Genomic DNA, 22,395 nt, shown 5'->3' with positions numbered 1-22,395 from the left:
AAACTAACAAATTGAAGTAATAATTACATTAATAAAACCAAAAATCTTGGTAATTTCTTTTAATCTAAACCCAACATTAATTAAAGCAAAGATTATTTTGGAAAAGAATTTCAAGTCGATAAAAACTATTTACTTACTGAGTTGTAACTAAAAAGGATCGATTCGTGAAGAATAAACATAATAAAACACTTAATAATTAGATAATTAATAATAAGTTAACCAAAACTTGACAAGAAACCGCTTCTGTCAAAAAATCGAAATGATAGGAAGGGCTACCAACCTCAATTTTATCTAATTTAAAAATAACTAATTTTTATTGAAATATTATTAATGATATTATTTATTTATAATTTAAATTGTTAAATTAATGTGTTATTGTTATTTTAACAAAGTGTCTTTTTAAATAAATATATTTGACGTCATTTTATGTTTGCAAATTTGACAATGTTTTCTTTAATACCTTTTTTCTGAAAATTTTATTAATATTATCATACAGATTTTATATCATATCATAAACTAGAATCTTCAAGCTTTAATTTAACATATACATCATATCATTACCATTAAAAATAGAGATGATATGATTTTTTGAAAATATGACGTCATTTTATATTTGCGAATTTGACAGTTTTTTCTTTAATACCTTTTTTCAGGAAATTTTATTAATATTATCATATAGTTTTTATATCATATCATAAACTAGAGTCTCCAAGCTTTAATTTAACATATACATCATATCATTACCATTAAAAATAGAGATGTTATGATTTTTTGAAAATATGACACGTCATTTTATATTTGCGAATTTGACAGTCTTTTCTTTAATACCTTTTTTCAGGAAATTTTATTAATATTATCATATAATTATCATATCATATCATAAACTAGAATCTCCAAGCTTTAATTTAACATATACATCATATCATTACCATTAAAAATAGAGATGTTATGATTTTTTGAAAATATGACACGTCATTTTATATTTGCGAATTTGACAGTCTTTTCTTTAATACCTTTTTTCAGGAAATTTTATTAATATTATCATATAATTATCATATCATATCATAAACTAGAGTCTCCAAGCTTTAATTTAACATATACATGATATTATTACCATTAAAAATAGAGATGATACGATTTTTTGAAAATATGATGTCATTTTATATTTGTAAATTTGACAGTGTTTTCTTTAATACCTTTTTTCAGGAAACTTTATTAATATTATCATATAGTTTTTATATCATATCATAAACTAGAATCTCCAAGCTTTAATTTAACATATACATCATACCATTACCATTAAAAATAGAGATGTTATGATTTTTTGAAAATATGACACGTCATTTTATATTTGCGAATTTGACAGTCTTTTCTTTAATACCTTTTTTCAGGAAATTTTATTAATATTATCATATAATTATCATATCATATCATAAACTAGAGTCTCCAAGCTTTAATTTAACATATACATGATATTATTACCATTAAAAATAGAGATGATACGATTTTTGAAAATATGATGTCATTTTATATTTGCAAATTTGACAGTGTTTTCTTTAATACCTTTTTTCAGGAAATTTTATTAATATTATCATATAGTTTTTATATCATATCATAAACTAGAATCTCCAAGCTTTAATTTAACATATACATCATACCATTACCATTAAAAATAGAGATGATATGATTTTTTGAAAATATGACGTCATTTTATATTTGCGAATTTGACAGTCTTTTCTTTAATACCTTTTTTCAGGAAATTTTATTAATATTATCATATAATTATCATATCATATCATAAACTAGAGTCTCCAAGCTTTAATTTAACATATACATGATATTATTACCATTAAAAATAGAGATGATACGATTTTTGAAAATATGATGTCATTTTATATTTGCAAATTTGACAGTGTTTTCTTTAATACCTTTTTTCAGGAAATTTTATTAATATTATCATATAGTTTTTATATCATATCATAAACTAGAATCTCCAAGCTTTAATTTAACATATACATCATACCATTACCATTAAAAATAGAGATGATATGATTTTTTGAAAATATGACGTCATTTTATATTTGCGAATTTGACAGTCTTTTCTTTAATACCTTTTTTCAGGAAATTTTATTAATATTATCATATAATTATCATATCATATCATAAACTAGAGTCTCCAAGCTTTAATTTAACATATACATTATATCATTACCATTAAAAATAGAGATGATACGATTTTTTGAAAATATGACTTCATTTTATATTTGCGAATTTGACAGTGTTTTCTTTAATACCTTTTTTCAGGAAATTTTATTAATATTATCATATAGTTTTTATATCATATCATAAACTAGAATCTCCAAGCTTTAATTTAACATATACATCATACCATTACCATTAAAAATAGAGATGATATGATTTTTTGAAAATATGACGTCATTTTATATTTGCGAATTTGACAGTCTTTTCTTTAATACCTTTTTTCAGGAAATTTTATTAATATTATCATATAATTATCATATCATATCATAAACTAGAGTCTCCAAGCTTTAATTTAACATATACATGATATTATTACCATTAAAAATAGAGATGATACGATTTTTGAAAATATGATGTCATTTTATATTTGCAAATTTGACAGTGTTTTCTTTAATACCTTTTTTCAGGAAATTTTATTAATATTATCATATAGTTTTTATATCATATCATAAACTAGAATCTCCAAGCTTTAATTTAACATATACATCATACCATTACCATTAAAAATAGAGATGATATGATTTTTTGAAAATATGACGTCATTTTATATTTGCGAATTTGACAGTCTTTTCTTTAATACCTTTTTTCAGGAAATTTTATTAATATTATCATATAATTATCATATCATATCATAAACTAGAGTCTCCAAGCTTTAATTTAACATATACATGATATTATTACCATTAAAAATAGAGATGATACGATTTTTTGAAAATATAATGTCATTTTATATTTGTAAATTTGACAGTGTTTTCTTTAATACCTTTTTTCAGGAAACTTTATTAATATTATCATATAGTTTTTATATCATATCATAAACTAGAATCTCCAAGCTTTAATTTAACATATACATCATACCATTACCATTAAAAATAGAGATGTTATGATTTTTTGAAAATATGACACGTCATTTTATATTTGCGAATTTGACAGTCTTTTCTTTAATACCTTTTTTCAGGAAATTTTATTAATATTATCATATAATTATCATATCATATCATAAACTAGAATCTCCAAGCTTTAATTTAACATATACATGATATCATTACCATTAGAAATAGAGATGATATGATTTTTTGAAGGAATGAGTTGTTTATTGTCAACTAAGAAGACATCATCCATAAACAAATTTAGTTTAGATGTAATGATTTTCAGGTGAAATGTCAAAATTGGGTACTTTTGGTGTTAAAATCGATCATAACTCAAGAATGAAAGGTGATGGAGAAAAGATGGAGAAAACCTTGTCGTCAAATAACTTTATAACCTATTTGTCAAGTTTGACGTACAATTTCATAGCCGACTACTAAATTTTCTTTTATTTTAAGTAACATTACGAAATACGTGTCTTTAGTTATTTAAGTTTTTTATGAAAACGACAAAGTTTTTTAAAAAATAATACGAGTAAGAAAAGTTTTAGAATTAAATTCCACATGAAATGAACCAGTAATGTATTACATCCGACAAAAGGTTAAAAAAATGTGTAGTTTAATAAAGTTTCATAAAAAAATGAACTTACATTCATAGTACTAGTACTTGGTACAGCATGACTAGTACCTGCCGCAATCGAAACCTTTTTATGATTCGATTTTTGCCTCATCAACGACGCTTGTTCAACCGGAACGAAGTCTTTCCGTCGATCGCGTTTCTTCGGATTCCTATTATTCAACATACCGTGCGTCGCGCACGCATCCTTTTTTCTCGTCTTTTTCCGCCGTCGCAAACACGTCGAGGGACACGTGCATAACAACACGCGAATGACGCAACAAAGTAAACCGCATGCCATCAGGGTCGGTCCGATCAATCTTAATTCGACCGTTTTAAAACCTTTGTCGCCGGTTCCCACGAAGAAAATCACGCTCCCTATCGCCATCGTTCCCAAACCGACGTAAAGAAGCGCGTTTGCCGCAGCACTTTGTTGGTAGACGTTGAAAATGTCTTCTTCGTCACTACTACCACCAAAACCAGTGTCGTGAATCTATAAAAAAAATTATTAAATTAATTAGTATTAAAGCAACCAAATATGCAAATCGCGTATTGCAATACAGGTAGTGTGATATTGGTTGCATACTTTAGTATAAAATTTTTTTATTGTTATTTCTTACTCTGTTTCTTTTCATCCATCGGTGATGGGCTTCTGATTGTTTCAGGCGGTGTTGTTTGGCGTTTCCCGAGAGCGAACAGCGCCTTCGTTCCCTTTCCTGCCAAGCTGCCCTTCCCTGTGAACACTACACAGAAAAAAATTACCTAAATATAAACTAATTTTGGTTTAAACGAAAAAAACCGATTTGGGTATGTTATTAATTCTTAAAAACATTTACATTTTCTTCAAATAAAGTAAAATCTAGAAATCTCGTTGGGTGTTGAAGCCAGAAAAAAGTATTTTTGTCACCTTTTAGGTCATTTTTATTTATTGCTACCTCATACACGTTGTTAATATTTCACGCGTCTTGCATATGGATGCGAGTTTTCCCCGATATATTGCGTGACTTGGACCCGTTATGTGGCGTGCCAACCGTTGGAAATCCATGGAATACAAAAAAAAGCTCTTCTTATCGGCTACGTCACGGCAAAACAACAACTACAAAAATATCTGTTGAACTAGAATAAAATTAAATCTGTATATAGCTTTTTTTATCAACTTTCAATACTTTGTTGTTGTTAAATTCTTTTTTTTTTGGGTTACGATCATTATTTAGCCATTAAATAAAGGTGTTTTCTCGACCAGAACGCATAACGACGTTCCTCCCGATAATCAATAGTTGGATGAAGGGTTCGAGGTTGGAATTGTTCGCGGTAAATGCATTAGCAGTTCCGTTAAAGTGTCCCACAGGCTTCCTGTTCGAATTATTAACCGGTTTACCTACCTATTATTACTAAATTTCCTTCCGTGTATATTACAAAATCCATTCCAACGTCAATTTAGTTTTGCTTTCTTGTTGATTAACTTCGGTTCTAACTACATTAAAAATAATTTCAAAATTAAAACCAAATTAGGTTAAAATTCGAGAACGGGAAGTTTTAGAGTTCTGAAAACAATGTTGACCTTTAGCTTAGTTGCGGTTTTTCACGTTCCAACCTTAAACGTATCGATTCGTGGCTGTTTTTAAAGGTTAATATCATTAGGAGTTTATTATGCTATTTGCTAAATTATCTTTTTGAACAATAAATTGTAATAATTGGACGTTTTTAAAAAATCTTGGTAGTTTCTTTTAATCTTAACCCAAGATTAATTAAAGCAGATTATGTTAGAAAAGAATTTCAAGTCGATAAAAACTATTTACTTACTGAGATGTAACTAAAAAGGATCGATTCGTGAAGAATAAACATAATAAAACACTTAATAATTAGATAATTAATAATAAAACTTGACAAGAATCCGTTTCTGTCAAAAAATCGAAATGATAGGAAGGGCTACCAACTTAAATTTTATCAAATTTAAAAATAACTAAATAATATTTTTAATGAAATTATTTATTTAAAATTTAAATTGTTATTAAACTAAAAAATTGAAGTGATAACTACATTAATAAAACCAAAAATCTTGGTAATTTCTTTTAACCCATCAAAATTAATTAAAGCAAAGATTATGTTAGAAAATAATTTCAAGTCGATAAAAACTATTTACTCACTGAGTTGTAACTAAAAAGGATCAATTCGTGAAGAATAAATATAATAAAACACTTAATAATTAGATAATTAATAATAAATTAATTAAAACTTGATTCTGTCAAAAAATCGAAATGATAGGAAGGGCTACCAACCTCAATTTTATCAAATTTAAAAATAACTAATTTTTAGGAAAATATTATTAATGAAATTATTATATAGAATTAAATATTAATCAGCAATAAATTTGGCTATTTAACTTAAGCTAAAAAAAAATTTCTAACGATAAAAGAATACATACATTACTTACCCAAGATCCTGGAGGATATTGTGGAAAAGGGGCGATATCCTTGGTGGCCACATGACTCGGTAATTCCGATCTGCGTCTAAATTTTTTTGACCTAAGACGCTGTTTCTCTCTGATTAACAACGCCGCCTGCATTCCTGCTGATACCGCCGTGCTCATATACAGAAAATCAACTTGGTAAACATTTAGTCACGTCTTGATCACCACATTTTTATTATTTTTTAGTACTTCTTCCAACCATTTTGAAATATTAATATTTATAATTTTGATACTTTTGTAGGATTTATTTTAATCAGAGTATGAAAATATAAATTTTCTTCTTCTACTTCTTCGTTAATTTGTTTTTCTTTAAATCTTATTTAATAACTCGGTGTATAACATTTTTATTTTTATTTATTTCTTTTTGTTTCATAAGGTGTATAATAATTTTGATTCTCGTCGTTTCATTTCTTGTTGTAAACTAATATCTACGTGGACTTTCAATATTACAGAGTTATCTTTTGTAGTTATGATATGTTCCGTGATTTTTTCGATTCTAAATAATAACGGTATATTGGTCATATTATAGGTGATGGCCCCACGTTGAATTAGTTTGTATCCCATTTTTATGTATTTTTTTATTTTATTCTATCCTGGATCTAATCTCTTAATCATTTTTTATCTCACTCCCCAACTCACAGTGGTAGTACTTATGGTGATAATAAAACGACGTTTTTCGTAAATTCAATTTCTGTTTAAAACAAATTTTTTCTTTGTTAACATCAACAATCAAAAAAATAAATCCTTTTCGATACCTTTTTATTTGTAGGAAGCCTTTTAATTGATTATACCCAACGATTAAAGTAAAAGTACCTTCATTTTTCAAATACAGTAAAACCTCGATATAAAAACCAAGTATTTTGTCAAAAAAGTCATAAAAATAATTTACTTTCTGAGTTATATTGATTCGTGAAGAATAAACATAATGAAACACTTAATAAGAAATGACAAGAAACCGTCTGTCAAAAAATTGAAATGATAGGAAGGGCTACCAACCTCAATTTTATCAAATTTCAAAATAACTAATTTTTAGGGAAATATTATTGATGAAATTATTAATTTATAATTTGAATTGTTATTAAACTAACAAATTGAAGTAATAATTACATTAATAAAACCAAAAATCTTGGTAATTTCTTTTAATCTAAACCCAAGATTAATTAAAGCAAAGATTATTTTGGAAAAGAATTTCAAGTCGATAAAAACTATTTACTTACTGAGTTGTAACTAAAAAGGATCGATTCGTGAAGAATAAACATAATAAAACACTTAATAATTAGATAATTAATAATAAGTTAATTAAAACTTGACAAGAAACCGCTTCTGTCAAAAAATCGAAATGATAGGAAGGGCTACCAACCTCAATTTTATCAAATTTAAAAATAACTAATTTTTATTGAAATATTATTAATGAAATTATTTATTTATAATTTAAATTGTTAAATTAATGTGTTATTGTTATTTTAACAAAGTGTCTTTTTCAATAAATATATTTGACGTCATTTTATGTTTGCAAATTTGACAGTTTTCTTTAATACCTTTTTTCAGGAAATTTTATTAATATTATCATATAGTTTTTATATCATATCATAAACTAGAATCTCCAAGCTTTAATTTAACATATACACCATATCATTACCATTAAAAATAGAGATGATACGATTTTTTGAAAATTGATGTCATTTTATATTTGCAAATTTGACAGTGTTTTCTTTAATACCTTTTTTCAGGAAATTTTATTAATATTATCATATAGTTTTTATATCATATCATAAACTAGAATCTCCAAGCTTTAATTTAACATATACATCATATCATTACCATTAAAAATAGAGATGATACGATTTTTTGAAAATATGATGTCATTTTATATTTGCAAATTTGACAGTGTTTTCTGTAATAGCTTTTTTCAGGAAATTTTATTAATATTATCATATAGTTTTTATATCATATCATAAACTACAATCTCCAAGCTTTAATTTAACATATATATCATATCATTACCATTAAAAATAGAGATGATACGATTTTTTGACAATACGATGTCATTTTATATTTGCAAATTTGACAGTGTTTTCTGTAATAGCTTTTTCAGGAAATTTTATTAATATTATCATATAGTTTTTATATCATATCATAAACTAGGATCTCCAAGCTTTAATTTAACATATACACCATATAATTACCATTAAAAATAGAGATGATACGATTTTTTGAAAATATGATGTCATTTTATATTTGCAAATTTGACAGTGTTTTCTGTAATACCTTTTTTCAGGAAATTTTATTAATATTATCATATAGTTTTTATATCATATCATAAACTACAATCTCCAAGCTTTAATTTAACATATATATCATATCATTACCATTAAAAATAGAGATGATACGATTTTTTGACAATATGATGTCATTTTATATTTGCAAATTTGACAGTGTTTTCTGTAATAGCTTTTTCAGGAAATTTTATTAATATTATCATATAGTTTTTATATCATATCATAAACTAGAATCTCCAAGCTTTAATTTAACATATACATCATATCATTACCATTAAAAATAGAGATGATACGATTTTTTGAAAATATGGTGTCATTTTATATTTGCAAATTTGACAGTGTTTTCTTTAATACCTTTTTTCAGGAAATTTTATTAATATTATCATATAGTTTTTATATCATATCATAAACTAGAATCTTCAAGCTTTAATTTAACATATACATCATATCATTACCATTAAAAATAGAGATGATACGATTTTTTGTAAATATGATGTCATTTTATATTTGCAAATTAGACAGTGTTTTCTTTAATACCTCTTTTCAGGAAATTTTATTAATATTATCATATAGTTTTTCTATCATATCATAAACTACAATCTCCAAGCTTTAATTTAACATATATATCATATCATTACCATTAAAAATAGAGATGATATGATTTTTTGAATATATGACGTCATTTTATATTTGCAAATTAGACAGTGTTTTCTTTAATACCTCTTTTCAGGAAATTTTATTAATATTATCATATAGTTTTTCTATCATATCATAAACTACAATCTCCAAGCTTTAATTTAACATATATATCATATCATTACCATTAAAAATAGAGATGATATGATTTTTTGAATATATGACGTCATTTTATATTTGCGAATTTGACAGTCTTTTCTTTAATACCTTTTTTCAGGAAATTTTATTAATATTATCATATAGTTTTTATATCATATCATAAACTAGAATCTCCAAGCTTTAATTTAACATATACACCATATTATTACCATTAAAAATAGAGATGATACGATTTTTTGAAAATTGATGTCATTTTATATTTGCAAATTTGACAGTGTTTTCTTTAATACCTTTTTTTCAGGAAATTTTATTAATATTATCATATAGTTTTTATATCATATCATAAACTAGAATCTCCAAGCTTTAATTTAACATATACATCATATCATTACCATTAAAAATAGAGATGATACGATTTTTTGAAAATATGATGTCATTTTATATTTGCAAATTTGACAGTGTTTTCTTTAATACCTTTTTTCAGGAAATTTTATTAATATTATCATATAGTTTTTATATCATATCATAAACTACAATCTCCAAGCTTTAATTTAACATATACATGATATCATTACCATTAAAAATAGAGATGATATGATTTTTTGAAAATCTTACGTCATTTTATATTTGCAAATATGACAGTGTTTTCTTTAATACCTTTTTTCAGGAATTTTGTTAGGATTAAATAGGATCTTATTATGAAGTGACAGTTTTAGTGTAAAACTAGAACTAACACTATACCTAGAACTAGAATCATTCGGGTTTAACCGTCTTAAGAGACGTGCGGCTAAACCCGAATGTTTCTAGTTCTAGGTCTAGTGTTAGTTCTAATGCTAGTGTTAGTTAGTAATATCGAGGTTTTTCTGTACATACATTATAAAAGAAAACTCGAACATGCAATTTAAACGGACGATTTTGAAATTGGGTCAGACGTTTACCAAGTCGGGGTTAAATAAGGCATGCGAGGTTTTAATAATTAATTCGCGGGGCACTTTGCGTCGTCGACTAGCTATAACTCGGTAACGCTGGCGAAAGCTCAAAGCTCGGACCCGGTTACGTCCTCGGAACTGAGTTATGGCAACGTATAAAGGCGCGACCGTTAAAACGAAACGAAACGCAAATCTTAAGTTGGTCGAATTGCTAATTGGAAGTACACACAAAGCGGAAAATTTATTTAACGGAAAAGTTTTAACTCCCTTTTTTTATTCGAGTGTAAATTGTGAGCTTTGAAATGTGATAAACAACATTGACATGTCTCGAGGGTGTTCCAAAATAACATAACCAAATCGTTTTACTCATAATAAAAAAATTTTACCTCACTAAACGGATAATCCCAACTACCAAACGTCGATTTATCATACTCCGTATAATAAGTAGTCCCAACGTTATTCTCCCAAGCTTTCTCCTTAATTTCAAAGTTACAAATATGATTGCATCTATCCAAAACGTTCCCTCCACCACCACCCTCCGTGGTAACCTTCTCCATTTCCTCCACTTGCCGTACGAAACTGCATCTTCTCTCCAACGACGATTTGTCTCCTCCTTCCGGTATCGTAATCTGTGGTAATTGACTTTGAACCGAAGGTGAATGTGGCACCGGAACGTGATTTTGTTGAACTAACGTACACGGACTTAAAGGTTGTACTGAATCCTTTTGGTTTTGATGGTGATGATGGTGATTTGGAACAACTGGGATACATATTGAAGGACTTTCCCGGATTCGAGCTCTCGATGGTTCTTTTAAATGATAATTCGACGTGCTGTGTCTTCGTTCGTGAGGCGCCGCTTGTGGCGGTTTTAACGCGTTTCGTTCAACTCGAGATAGTTTCGGAACGTTTTGGTCGGTGTAATTATGAAATTGTTTTGCTTGAGGTGGTTTTGGTATTAATTCAGTTGCCTTTTGACTCGCTTTTTGTAATTGGGCTTTTTTATTTTGTCTTTGACGTTGTCGTGCTTGACGACTTGCTAAACTTGCACCACCAGCTGCTGCGTACATTTTGAAATTTTTTTCTTTTTAACTTAGACTATATGATTCAACAATTATTATTAACAACTTTTTTATTTCCTTAGTTGTCTTGAAGAAATTGTGCGTTTTTTATTTAAATATTGTATTTTTTTCTTCGTTTCTTTGTACTTTTTTTTTTATAAAAAGTGAAAATTCCACAACAATTTTCTTTTATTTGTTCCTTTTTTATTATTTCGGAGAAATCGAGTTTAAATTTTGATTTAATTTTGATTATCCAGTTACGTTTTTAATTCTTCTCCCGTTCCAATTTTTTGCGCGCCCCGTTTTAAGTTTGATTTTGGCGCATTTCAACTTTACTGATTTGATTCCGGGCCAGGTCATCTTAATCTTCGAGTTTCTTCAAAAATACAAGCAACCGTCGATCTCATGGTTGTTATTATTTTGCTTCTTTTAAACGTTTTCAAAACGATTTCGACACCATCGTTTCTTCGCAACCGATTAAATCAAAATAAAATTTTTTCGATATTGAAATTCTTGGAAACATCTAAATATTAAAAAAAATGTTTTAATTTTAAATCTCATTTAAAATCGACCTTGTACTTTGCAAGAATACGCAATAAGGATAACAAAAATCGGTAAATAAATAAAATCGATCGATTCAATAAGAACATTCCGAGACGGAAGTGAGATAACGAGAAAAAGATCTCGCAGAACGAACGAGGTGGTTAAAAAGATGTGGAAATTGCGTTTGGAAACTGAGCGATTCATTTCGCGAGGCGCTCGATGACCCAGTACACTTTGACATTCAACCTTTCTCGGTCATATTGCATCCCGAACTATTCCACAAGGGATTCAGAAAACCCTAAAGTACTCTTATTAATTTATTTTTTTTCTTTTTTGGAACGAAAAAGGAATTTATTAAGATCGTAATCTTCAAAATCCTTTTAATTGCTTTTTGCAAACATATAAAAAGTTATTTAATTAATTATTAAAAAAACTGAATGAAAATTGAAAGAAACTGAAAAGAGAAAAAGCTGGGTGGTAGGAATTTTATGGAGAGAAGTGGAAAACTGAAGAAATTGAATAAAAACTGGGAAAAGGACTGGATTGGGAAGACAGAGACTAGAAAAAGACCATAAAAGCAAAAAAGATACTAGACATAGAGGAAGAGCTGATAAAAACTAGAAAAACAAGAAGAATTGTCGATCATTTCAAAAATTTTTTTCTCAAAAACTAAAAGTGATTTTTCAAAACGGCTTTTTGCATTAAAAAGAGAGTACTTTAATTAATAATTGGTGATATTTCCACAAGGACCCTTCAAGAAATTAATTTTATAGCGAATTTTGAAAGTTATCGATGAAAATTGCAACATCGAAAATTTTATCAAAACTTCAAACATCGTTTTTTCAAAAACTAAAGGTTATTTTTCAAAATGGGTTAGTTCACTGGAAAGAGGGCACTTTTATTAACACTTTGGGAAATTTTCATACTCATATCCAAAAAAATCGATTTTATACGAATTTTTAAAACTTAATCGGCGAAAATTGCAAAATTCGAAAAAATTGTCGATTATTTCTAAAATTTATTTCTCAAGAACTAAAAGTGATTTTTCAAAACGGCTTTTTGCATTAAAAAGAGAATACTTTAATTAATAATTGGTCATATTTCCCCAAGGATCCTTCAAGAAATTAATTTTATAGCGAATTTTGAAAGTTATCGATGAAAATTGCAACATCGAAAATTTTATCAAAACTTCAAATATTGTTTTCTCAAAAACTAAAAGTTATTTTTCAAAATGGGTTAGTTCATTGGAAAGAGGACACTTTTATTAATACTTTGGGACATTTTCATACTCATATCCAAAAAAATCGATTTTATACGAATTTTTAAAACTTAATCGGCGAAAATTGCAAAATTTGAAAAAATTGTCGATTATTTCCAAAATTTATTTCTCAAGAAATAAAGGTGATTTTTCAAAACGGCTTTTTGCATTAAAAAGAGAATACTTTAATTAATAATTGGTCATATTTCCCCAAGGATCCTTCAAGAAATTAATTTTATAGCGAATTTTGAAAGTTATCGATGAAAATTGTAACATCGAATATTTTATCAAAACTTCAAACATTGTTTTCTCAAAAACTAAAAGTTATTTTTCAAAATGGGTTAGCTCATTGGAAAGAGGACACTTTTATTAACACTTTGGGAAATTTTCATACTCATATCCAAAAAAATCGATTTTATACGAATTTTTAAAACTTAATCGGCGAAAATTGCAAAATTTGAAAAAATTGTCGATTATTTCCAAAATTTATTTCTCAAGAACTAAAAGTGATTTTTCAAAACGGCTTTTTGCATTAAAAAGAGAATACTTTAATTAATAATTGGTCATATTTCCCCAAGAATCCTTCAAGAAATTAATTTTATAGCGAATTTTGAAAGTTATCGATGAAAATTGCAACATCGAAAATTTTATCAAAACTTCAAACATCGTTTTTTCAAAAACTAAAGGTTATTTTTCAAAATGGGTTAGTTCACTGGAAAGAGGGCACTTTTATTAACACTTTGGGAAATTTTCATACTCATATCCAAAAAAATCGATTTTATACGAATTTTTAAAACTTAATCGGCGAAAATTGCAAAATTTGAAAAAATTGTCGATTATTTCCAAAATTTATTTCTCAAGAACTAAAAGTGATTTTTCAAAACGGCTTTTTGCATTAAAAAGAGGATACTTTAATTAATAATTGGTGATATTTCCCAAAGGATCCTTCAAGAAATTAATTTTATAGCGAATTTTGAAAGTTATCGATGAAAATTGCAACATCGAAAATTTTATCAAAACTTCAAATATTGTTTTCTCAAAAACTAAAAGTTATTTTTCAAAATGGGTTAGTTCATTGGAAAGAGGACACTTTTATTAATACTTTGGGACATTTTCATACTCATATCCAAAAAAATCGATTTTATACGAATTTTTAAAACTTAATCGGCGAAAATTGCAAAATTTGAAAAAATTGTCGATTATTTCCAAAATTTATTTCTCAAGAAATAAAGGTGATTTTTCAAAACGGCTTTTTGCATTAAAAAGAGAATACTTTAATTAATAATTGGTCATATTTCCCCAAGGATCCTTCAAGAAATTAATTTTATAGCGAATTTTGAAAGTTATCGATGAAAATTGTAACATCGAATATTTTATCAAAACTTCAAACATTGTTTTCTCAAAAACTAAAAGTTATTTTTCAAAATGGGTTAGCTCATTGGAAAGAGGACACTTTTATTAACACTTTGGGAAATTTTCATACTCATATCCAAAAAAATCGATTTTATACGAATTTTTAAAACTTAATCGGCGAAAATTGCAAAATTTGAAAAAATTGTCGATTATTTCCAAAATTTATTTCTCAAGAACTAAAAGTGATTTTTCAAAACGGCTTTTTGCATTAAAAAGAGAATACTTTAATTAATAATTGGTCATATTTCCCCAAGGATCCTTCAAGAAATTAATTTTATAGCGAATTTTGAAAGTTATCGATGAAAATTGTAACATCGAATATTTTATCAAAACTTCAAACATTGTTTTCTCAAAAACTAAAAGTTATTTTTCAAAATGGGTTAGCTCATTGGAAAGAGGACACTTTTATTAACACTTTGGGAAATTTTCATACTCATATCCAAAAAAATCGATTTTATACGAATTTTTAAAACTTAATCGGCGAAAATTGCAAAATTTGAAAAAATTGTCGATTATTTCCAAAATTTATTTCTCAAGAACTAAAAGTGATTTTTCAAAACGGCTTTTTGCATTAAAAAGAGAATACTTTAATTAATAATTGGTCATATTTCCCCAAGAATCCTTCAAGAAATTAATTTTATAGCGAATTTTGAAAGTTATCGATGAAAATTGCAACATCGAAAATTTTATCAAAACTTCAAACATCGTTTTTTCAAAAACTAAAGGTTATTTTTCAAAATGGGTTAGTTCACTGGAAAGAGGGCACTTTTATTAACACTTTGGGAAATTTTCATACTCATATCCAAAAAAATCGATTTTATACGAATTTTTAAAACTTAATCGGCGAAAATTGCAAAATTTGAAAAAATTGTCGATTATTTCCAAAATTTATTTCTCAAGAACTAAAAGTGATTTTTCAAAACGGCTTTTCGCATTAAAAAGAGGATACTTTAATTAATAATTGGTGATATTTCCCAAAGGATCCTTCAAAAAATTAATTTTATAGCGAATTTTGAAAGTTATCGATGAAAATTGCAACATCGAAAATTTTATCAAAACTTCAAACATTGTTTTCTCAAAAACTAAAAGTTATTTTTCAAAATGGGTTAGGTCGTTGGAAAGAGGACACTTTTATTAACACTTTGGGAAATTTTCATACTCATATCCAAAAAAATCGATTTTATACGAATTTTTAAAACTTAATCGGCGAAAATTGCAAAATTTGAAAAAATTATCGATTATTTCCAAACTTTTTTTCTCAAGAACTAAAAGTGATTTTTCAAAACGGCTTTTTGCATTAAAAAGAGGATACTTTAATTAATAATTGGTGATATTTCCCCAAGGATCCTTCAAGAAATTAATTTTATAGCGAATTTTGAAAGTTATCGATGAAAATTGCAACATCGAAAATTTTATCAAAACTTCAAACATCGTTTTTTCAAAAACTAAAGGTTATTTTTCAAAATGGGTTAGTTCACTGGAAAGAGGGCACTTTTATTAACACCTTGGGAAATTTTCATACTCATATCCAAAAAAATCGATTTTATACGAATTTTTAAAACTTAATCGGCGAAAATTGCAAAATTCGAAAAAATTGTCGATTATTTCTAAAATTTATTTCTCAAGAACTAAAAGTGATTTTTCAAAACGGCTTGTGGCATTAAAAAGAGAGTACTTTAATTAATAATTGGTGATATTTCCACAAGGACCCTTCAAGAAATTAATTTTATAGCGAATTTTGAAAGTTATCGATGAAAATTGCAACATCGAAAATTTTATCAAAACTTCAAACATCGTTTTTTCAAAAACTAAAGGTTATTTTTCAAAATGGGTTAGTTCACTGGAAAGAGGGCACTTTTATTAACACTTTGGGAAATTTTCATACTCATATCCAAAAAAATCGATTTTATACGAATTTTTAAAACTTAATCGGCGAAAATTGCAAAATTCGAAAAAATTGTCGATTATTTCCAAAATTTATTTCTCAAGAACTAAAAGTGATTTTTCAAAACGGCTTTTTGCATTAAAAAGAGAATACTTTAATTAATAATTGGTGATATTTCCCCAAGGATCCTTCAAGAAATTAATTTTATAGCGAATTTTGAAAGTTATCGATGAAAATTGCAACATCGAAAATTTTATCAAAACTTCGAACATTGTTTTCTCAAAAACTAAAAGTTATTTTTCAAAACGCGTTGGTTCATTGGAAAGAGGACACTTTTATTAACGCTTTGGGAAATTTTCATACTCATATCCAAAAAAATCGATTTTATACGAATTTTTAAAACTTAATCGGCGAAAATTGCAAAATTCGAAAAAATTATCGATCATTTCAAACATTTATTTCTCAAAAAAAATGACACTTTAATTAATAATCGAAAGTGATAACAACGACAGTTCTGTTATTAAGATAGAGATTAAGATGTAAGAGATACTAATTCCTGTGAATGATGGAGTACTAAGTAATAGATATCCGGCCGAATTTTAAAAAATTGTAGGATAGGCCGGATACCGGATAGTTGCCAGATATCCGTTCCACCACTACTAGATAGAAAGATGCTACACAGAGAAGGAGAAGACTGGAAGAAAAAATAAAAACAAGAAGATTACTGGTAACAAAAGTAATAGACTAAACAGACTGAAAAGAAATTTTGGAGAAAGGTTAGATACTGGAAATAGACTGTAAAAGCAAAAAAAACAGACTATAAAGAGAGTGATATGTGATATATACATAAGAAAAAACTGAATATTGACTGAAAGATGGAAAGGCAACTAGAGATTTTCAAGATAAGAAGGCGCCTGGTAGCAGAGGAAAGAAACTGAACAGTGAGAAAGAATATAGTAAAGAAGCTATAAAGGTAAGAAAGATGCTAGTGAGAGAAGAAGAACAGAGGAAAGAGGTTGGTAACAGAAGAACAAGTCTGACAATGACTAGTATTAGCTTGCGAAACGCAAGCAGAGGATTGCGAAGGAATTGTAACCGCAAAAATGGTAGAAAGTGCATAGATAACGAACAATATGTCAGTGACAGAATATTACAAATCATGGCACAATAAAAGGAAGTAAGAATTTGTTATAGATTATATCATGATTAATAGAACGATAACACTTAATGCAGCTAACATAGGCAGCTATCACAAACTGGTGCTTTGCAAAATGAGAATACACATGTACAAACTCAATATTAAGTCTCTGGAAGATGAAAGTGTGAAGCAGTTGCACGAAAATAGATTAGGAGAAAAAATTAAAGGAAAACTTAATCATGTGATTGTACAATGGAAAAGTCTAAAAGGAAACATCACCAATGCAGCTAATGAAGCAGTCAAATACCTCCGAAATACGAATCAAGAAAATTGGACACTATACAAAACAGAACGAAACAGAATATGAACAACATGAAACGAATTGATTGAGAAAGATGAAAAAGAAGCAAGATAGATGGAAATATAGAACTAACACTAGTTAAATGAAGCACCACAAATTATAACCATAATGGCCGGATAGATATGCCGGATAACCGGCTTTTCGCAAAATCACTATCCGTTCCATCACTAATAGAAACCAAGAAGACTAAATTATAACAACATAGGTTGGTGCATAATTTTCAGACGTTTCTTAGCATCTTAGTGATGCTTACTGATGTCGATGGAGCAATCAGGAAATTTCACGCAGGAAATGGCTTATTTGTTTCAAAACCAGCTTAGAAAACGTCAACCATCGAATGACGATAACCAAGTAATTTTGGTAACTATGGAAGTTGTCAACTCAAATGCTCAAAAACTTCAACCATCATTGGTGATTTAAAAGAAGCTCAGGAAGGTATTAATTTCTAACTGGTCGAATGCCAATGAAATGAGCAAGCAACATTTCTGTTCTGAAGAATCTTATCACGGAAAGGTCCATATCAGAAAGTTTTAGTTTTTCTAGAAGGTTCATCAAAATGAATCTAGAAATATATGCTATATATTGATGAAATGACATCGATGACAAAATTTCAGACTAAAACACCACCATTCGGTGTAAAAAATAATGTTATCCAATCCATCACTAATATGTGATAAAAACTGCTTCCACGTCCGCCATATTTTTGAAGAATAACGATCTTGTTGCCCGTCACCAATCTTTCAAACGTTATAATGTTAGGAAAATATTAAAAGGAATCGTTTCGATACCAGGAAGAGGTTGGCATTTTAGATAGCAGAAAAATAACTTCCCCGATGTCAATAGATCGATAGTAGAGTTCTTTCTCATCAGAATTCAATGCGTTTTCCGCCAGAAGATTTTCATTCAAAACCAAGTTATGTACCTACATAACGAAGTCGTTAGTTATAAATGTAAGAAACTTGATAACTAAATTGGACAGACGTTATGTGACGTAATTTTTTTTATAACTAGTGATGTAATGAACTCCATAACCTAACTACAAATTGATAAATTGACATCTGTCACTAATAGAATAAGTCAAGTTTTGAACAAAAATTACTTTTTCAATGGAATTAGACCAAATTTTGTACTTAACACGTTATTAAACGATCTTTTCATAACTGGTTACGTAAATAACTATTATCTACAACTATTGAATTATCTATTCGTTATACAATTGATTTTTGACGGGTAATGACACTCATTACCCATGACAGACAAAGTGTTGAATAATGAGGCCATTATTCCACACTTCTGACACTGCCTACTAATCAAAAAATAAAATATTAACAGAAATGACAGCTTTCTTCTATTGAGGTTATGTCTGAAATGTCTATCAAGTTTATTTTTTTTTCGTTTTTTTGATTTTTTTTTCAAAATTAAATAGTTGTAGATAAAGTATAGTATTCAACTTGCGTATAATGGATGTTACCCACTCAGATTACTTCTTACTTCTTCTTCGTGGGTAACAGCCGCCATTATACGCTTGTTGAATAATATACTGTTATCTACGACTGCTTGGATAAGTCATCATTACCGCACTCATTTGAGGTGATTTGAGTTACGTAATGAAGTTCATTACCGCACTGGTTTCATTACGTAACGCATTTTTAAGCTAATCAGAACAGACTTAATTTATTGAAACGAGCAACAATACAAAAGAAAAAGTGCTATCTACTTACAGAGAAACAATACTATTTATTATAAACATTAATTGTTATGTTTTTACACTTCAAAACACTTATTCCAGATTCAAAATTGACAACAATCATTTCAAAATATTTTTATAAATGTCAAATAGACTTTTTAAAAGAAATTGATTTTTTAGTAATTTTTAGCAGTCGTAGATAAAATGCTGTATATCACACGTGGGCTAGAGCATAATTACAGTACGAGTGTAGAGAATTGCACGACGAGGTCGTAGACCGAGTCGTGTAATCACACTTGTAATATAAATAACTATTATGTATGAGTTAAAAGTATTAATAAATAAAAAATAGGAAATTGCTTACATCACTTTAAAATTGCAACGCGACGGCCTATTGACCCGCTTACGTGAAAGAGAACCGTCGTTGAAAGAGGTCGGTCAGCCTTCGACCCCAATTTAGCTATTACAATAACATTGGCGAAGAATCGATAACTGACCTATCTTGTTTTGTAATTGCACCTTTTCGATTATTAATTGATCATAAACGCGAATCACTTTTAGAAAGAGACAGAAAGAAATAAGTAATAGATCGGTTATATCACTTTAATAACCCGTTTAGTAATACATATTACATATCTTGGGTGTAAAGTGAATTAAATACAGTGTAAATTATCGTAAAGAAAATATCTCGAGGGGGTTATAAGTTAAAAGGTCAGATTGTTTAGTTTAATTAAAAAAGGATCGATCGTTTTTTAAAATAGGTTTATTGCGATATTATTAGGTGAAAAATTGTTTGCGAAAATGTAAAGGGCCGATCGATCGGGTTCGCCGATAATAATAAGAGTCGATTTGTCAAGACGATTTCAATGAGGAGTTCGGCGAAAAGAAATTTTCTTGCCGAACAATTTTTAGGTACAATTTGTGACACGCAAAATGGAAATTTCCTACTTTTAAATTTTAAAGGAAATCGGTAAATTTAATGGTGTACTAGATTTAACTAAATTATTATTCTTTTATTAATAACAAATGCTATTATTAAATTAAATTTGCATTCATTTATATTTATCCTAAACCTTACTAGAAAAAAATAGATATCTGATTCTTCTGATCCTAAAACTAGGGAAAGCAGCAAACTCACCTAAAAGCTACAGACTCTTGAAAAGCTCATCTGCAATAGATTCTGTCAGAAGACGCCGAAGACTGGGATCTTGCAATAAGATGAAAAATTAGCAAAGATTCTGACAGCCGACTTAGAGAATCTGGAAAAGTATTTCCCGAAAAGTTGCCTTCAACCAAATGCTAGCACAACTGAAGTAACAAGTTTCATAAACTCGTTGACAAAAAGCTTAGACTACAATTCAAAACAGTCTTCGTGTCCACAACATCGATGCTTACTTACTGCAAAAGTCTGCTTATTAGCTAAGGAAAGCTAAAAAGACTATGTAAATAGCTATTCATCGTTCAAAGCTCTTAGGCGTTATGGTTTTGCATGGCCATTCCACAGTGGAGCTTGCACGAATCTTGTGGATTAACTTAATGCTAAGCGAACCTAAACGTCCTGGAAACTTTCACACTAATAATAAGTCTTTCCTCATCTTTGCAAAAAATCTTAGATATTGGCTAAGAGATATCACTATCACAAAACATTTGTCAAGAAAATCTTAACAAAATAGACTTAATCCTTGTCACACGATATTCAAAAGCTGGTTCTGATTACTATGTTAGGACTAGGTAAAGTAGGATTCTGCGAGGGAGAAGTGGATGGAGCACCATGAAAAATGAGCATCTTGGGTTGGGTTAGGTTGGGAGCCACAAGGAGCTTGTGGAACGTACAACTTTAATAAAGTATATGAGCAAAATTTATTTTTATAAGAAAATACTTCAGCCACGTTGGGCCTATGGTAGTAGTACTTCAAACAGGCAGTATTAGTCACCATAAATCTACGTCATCTTATTTATGCTCTATGTTGGAAAAGAATGATTTGAGGTCTACCATATTACGTTTGAATAGGCCATAACATTGTTACACTCCAGTAGTTAAACGATACAATTTAGCTACCTGTTATGGGACCTATTAGGATAAACATTTGTAAATAAAGGCTTGTTGATACATCTTGTGCGACTCCTCCGTTGTTGAAGACTTCAGATTAAGTGTTTTCGTAAAAGACTAATTAAGCACGGATGAAATCAAAGATTAGGGCTATATCCTAACCTTTGGTAAAATTTGAAGTTGGTCGATGTGAACAGAATGAGTATTGGAAGTTGCAACTTTGCAACCATACATCTTTGCTTAAATAAATAATCGCATACCAAACTTAGATAGGTTGCCAACTCTTTTGATGTTATTATTATCACCTCAACGTCTTTGCACAATCATGGTCTGTGTTGTTGCCCACCCAAAGATATCTCAATTTCATAGTATACAAGGTTCAATGACATGGAAATAGATAAGAAAGATAATAACTTTGTAAATAATCTGCAATCATCGCTTCAATCAGGAAAAGTTTAAGACTTTTTATGGCACAGTAGGATTTTACACTGTTCATAAAAAATTTTTTCTGAACTTTTTTCTGGAATTAAGAACCGGATCATGAAGCAAACGAAGAAATGGTAATTTTAGAGTTTACAGAGTATAAATTCTGGTTTCTGATTCCGAAGCCAAGGACTTTGAAATGTCTAAATCATATGATTACTCGTAGAGCCCTTCTGTTATGAATTACAACTGATAACGCAGCACTTCATTGTACAGGGTGGTTCAAATTCGATGTCCGAATAGGCTAACTCGGAAACTATAAGAGTTAGAAAAAAAGTAGCTTACATGTCATGATCTCGTTT

At 28.4% G+C, this 22,395-nt stretch overlaps 1 protein-coding gene and 1 long non-coding RNA gene across 4 annotated transcripts in view; both read right to left on the bottom strand.

Moving 5' to 3' along the window:
* LOC111413605 (uncharacterized) overlaps positions 1–22,395 on the bottom strand; it is a 55,773-nt gene that overhangs the window by 7,162 nt on the left and 26,216 nt on the right. For all 3 annotated transcript variants that reach the window (XR_011640417.1, XM_071196083.1, XM_071196082.1), the window contains exons 3-5: positions 10,604–11,798; positions 4,365–4,487; positions 3,779–4,237 (exon numbers count right to left, since the gene is read on the bottom strand). Coding sequence is in view for 2 of the 3 variants with exons in the window: in XM_071196083.1 (XP_071052184.1) it covers positions 3,779–4,237; positions 4,365–4,487; positions 10,604–11,284 (1,263 nt within the window). In the remaining variant the exon portion in view is untranslated. The remainder of the gene's footprint in view (positions 1–3,778; positions 4,238–4,364; positions 4,488–10,603; positions 11,799–22,395) is intronic.
* On the bottom strand, positions 4,496–6,254 carry LOC139429848 (uncharacterized). The gene is made up of 3 exons (XR_011640421.1): positions 6,179–6,254; positions 4,911–5,214; positions 4,496–4,860 (listed from the first exon to the last, which is right to left on the bottom strand). It is a non-coding gene; the product is annotated as an uncharacterized lncRNA (long non-coding RNA).

The sequence above is a fragment of the Onthophagus taurus genome, chromosome 5 (genome assembly GCF_036711975.1).
Source record: "Onthophagus taurus isolate NC chromosome 5, IU_Otau_3.0, whole genome shotgun sequence".
Classification (NCBI taxonomy): domain Eukaryota; kingdom Metazoa; phylum Arthropoda; class Insecta; order Coleoptera; family Scarabaeidae; genus Onthophagus; species Onthophagus taurus.
The sequence above is the reverse complement of the archived record's forward strand: the minus strand, read 5'-3'. Positions and strand labels throughout refer to the sequence as shown.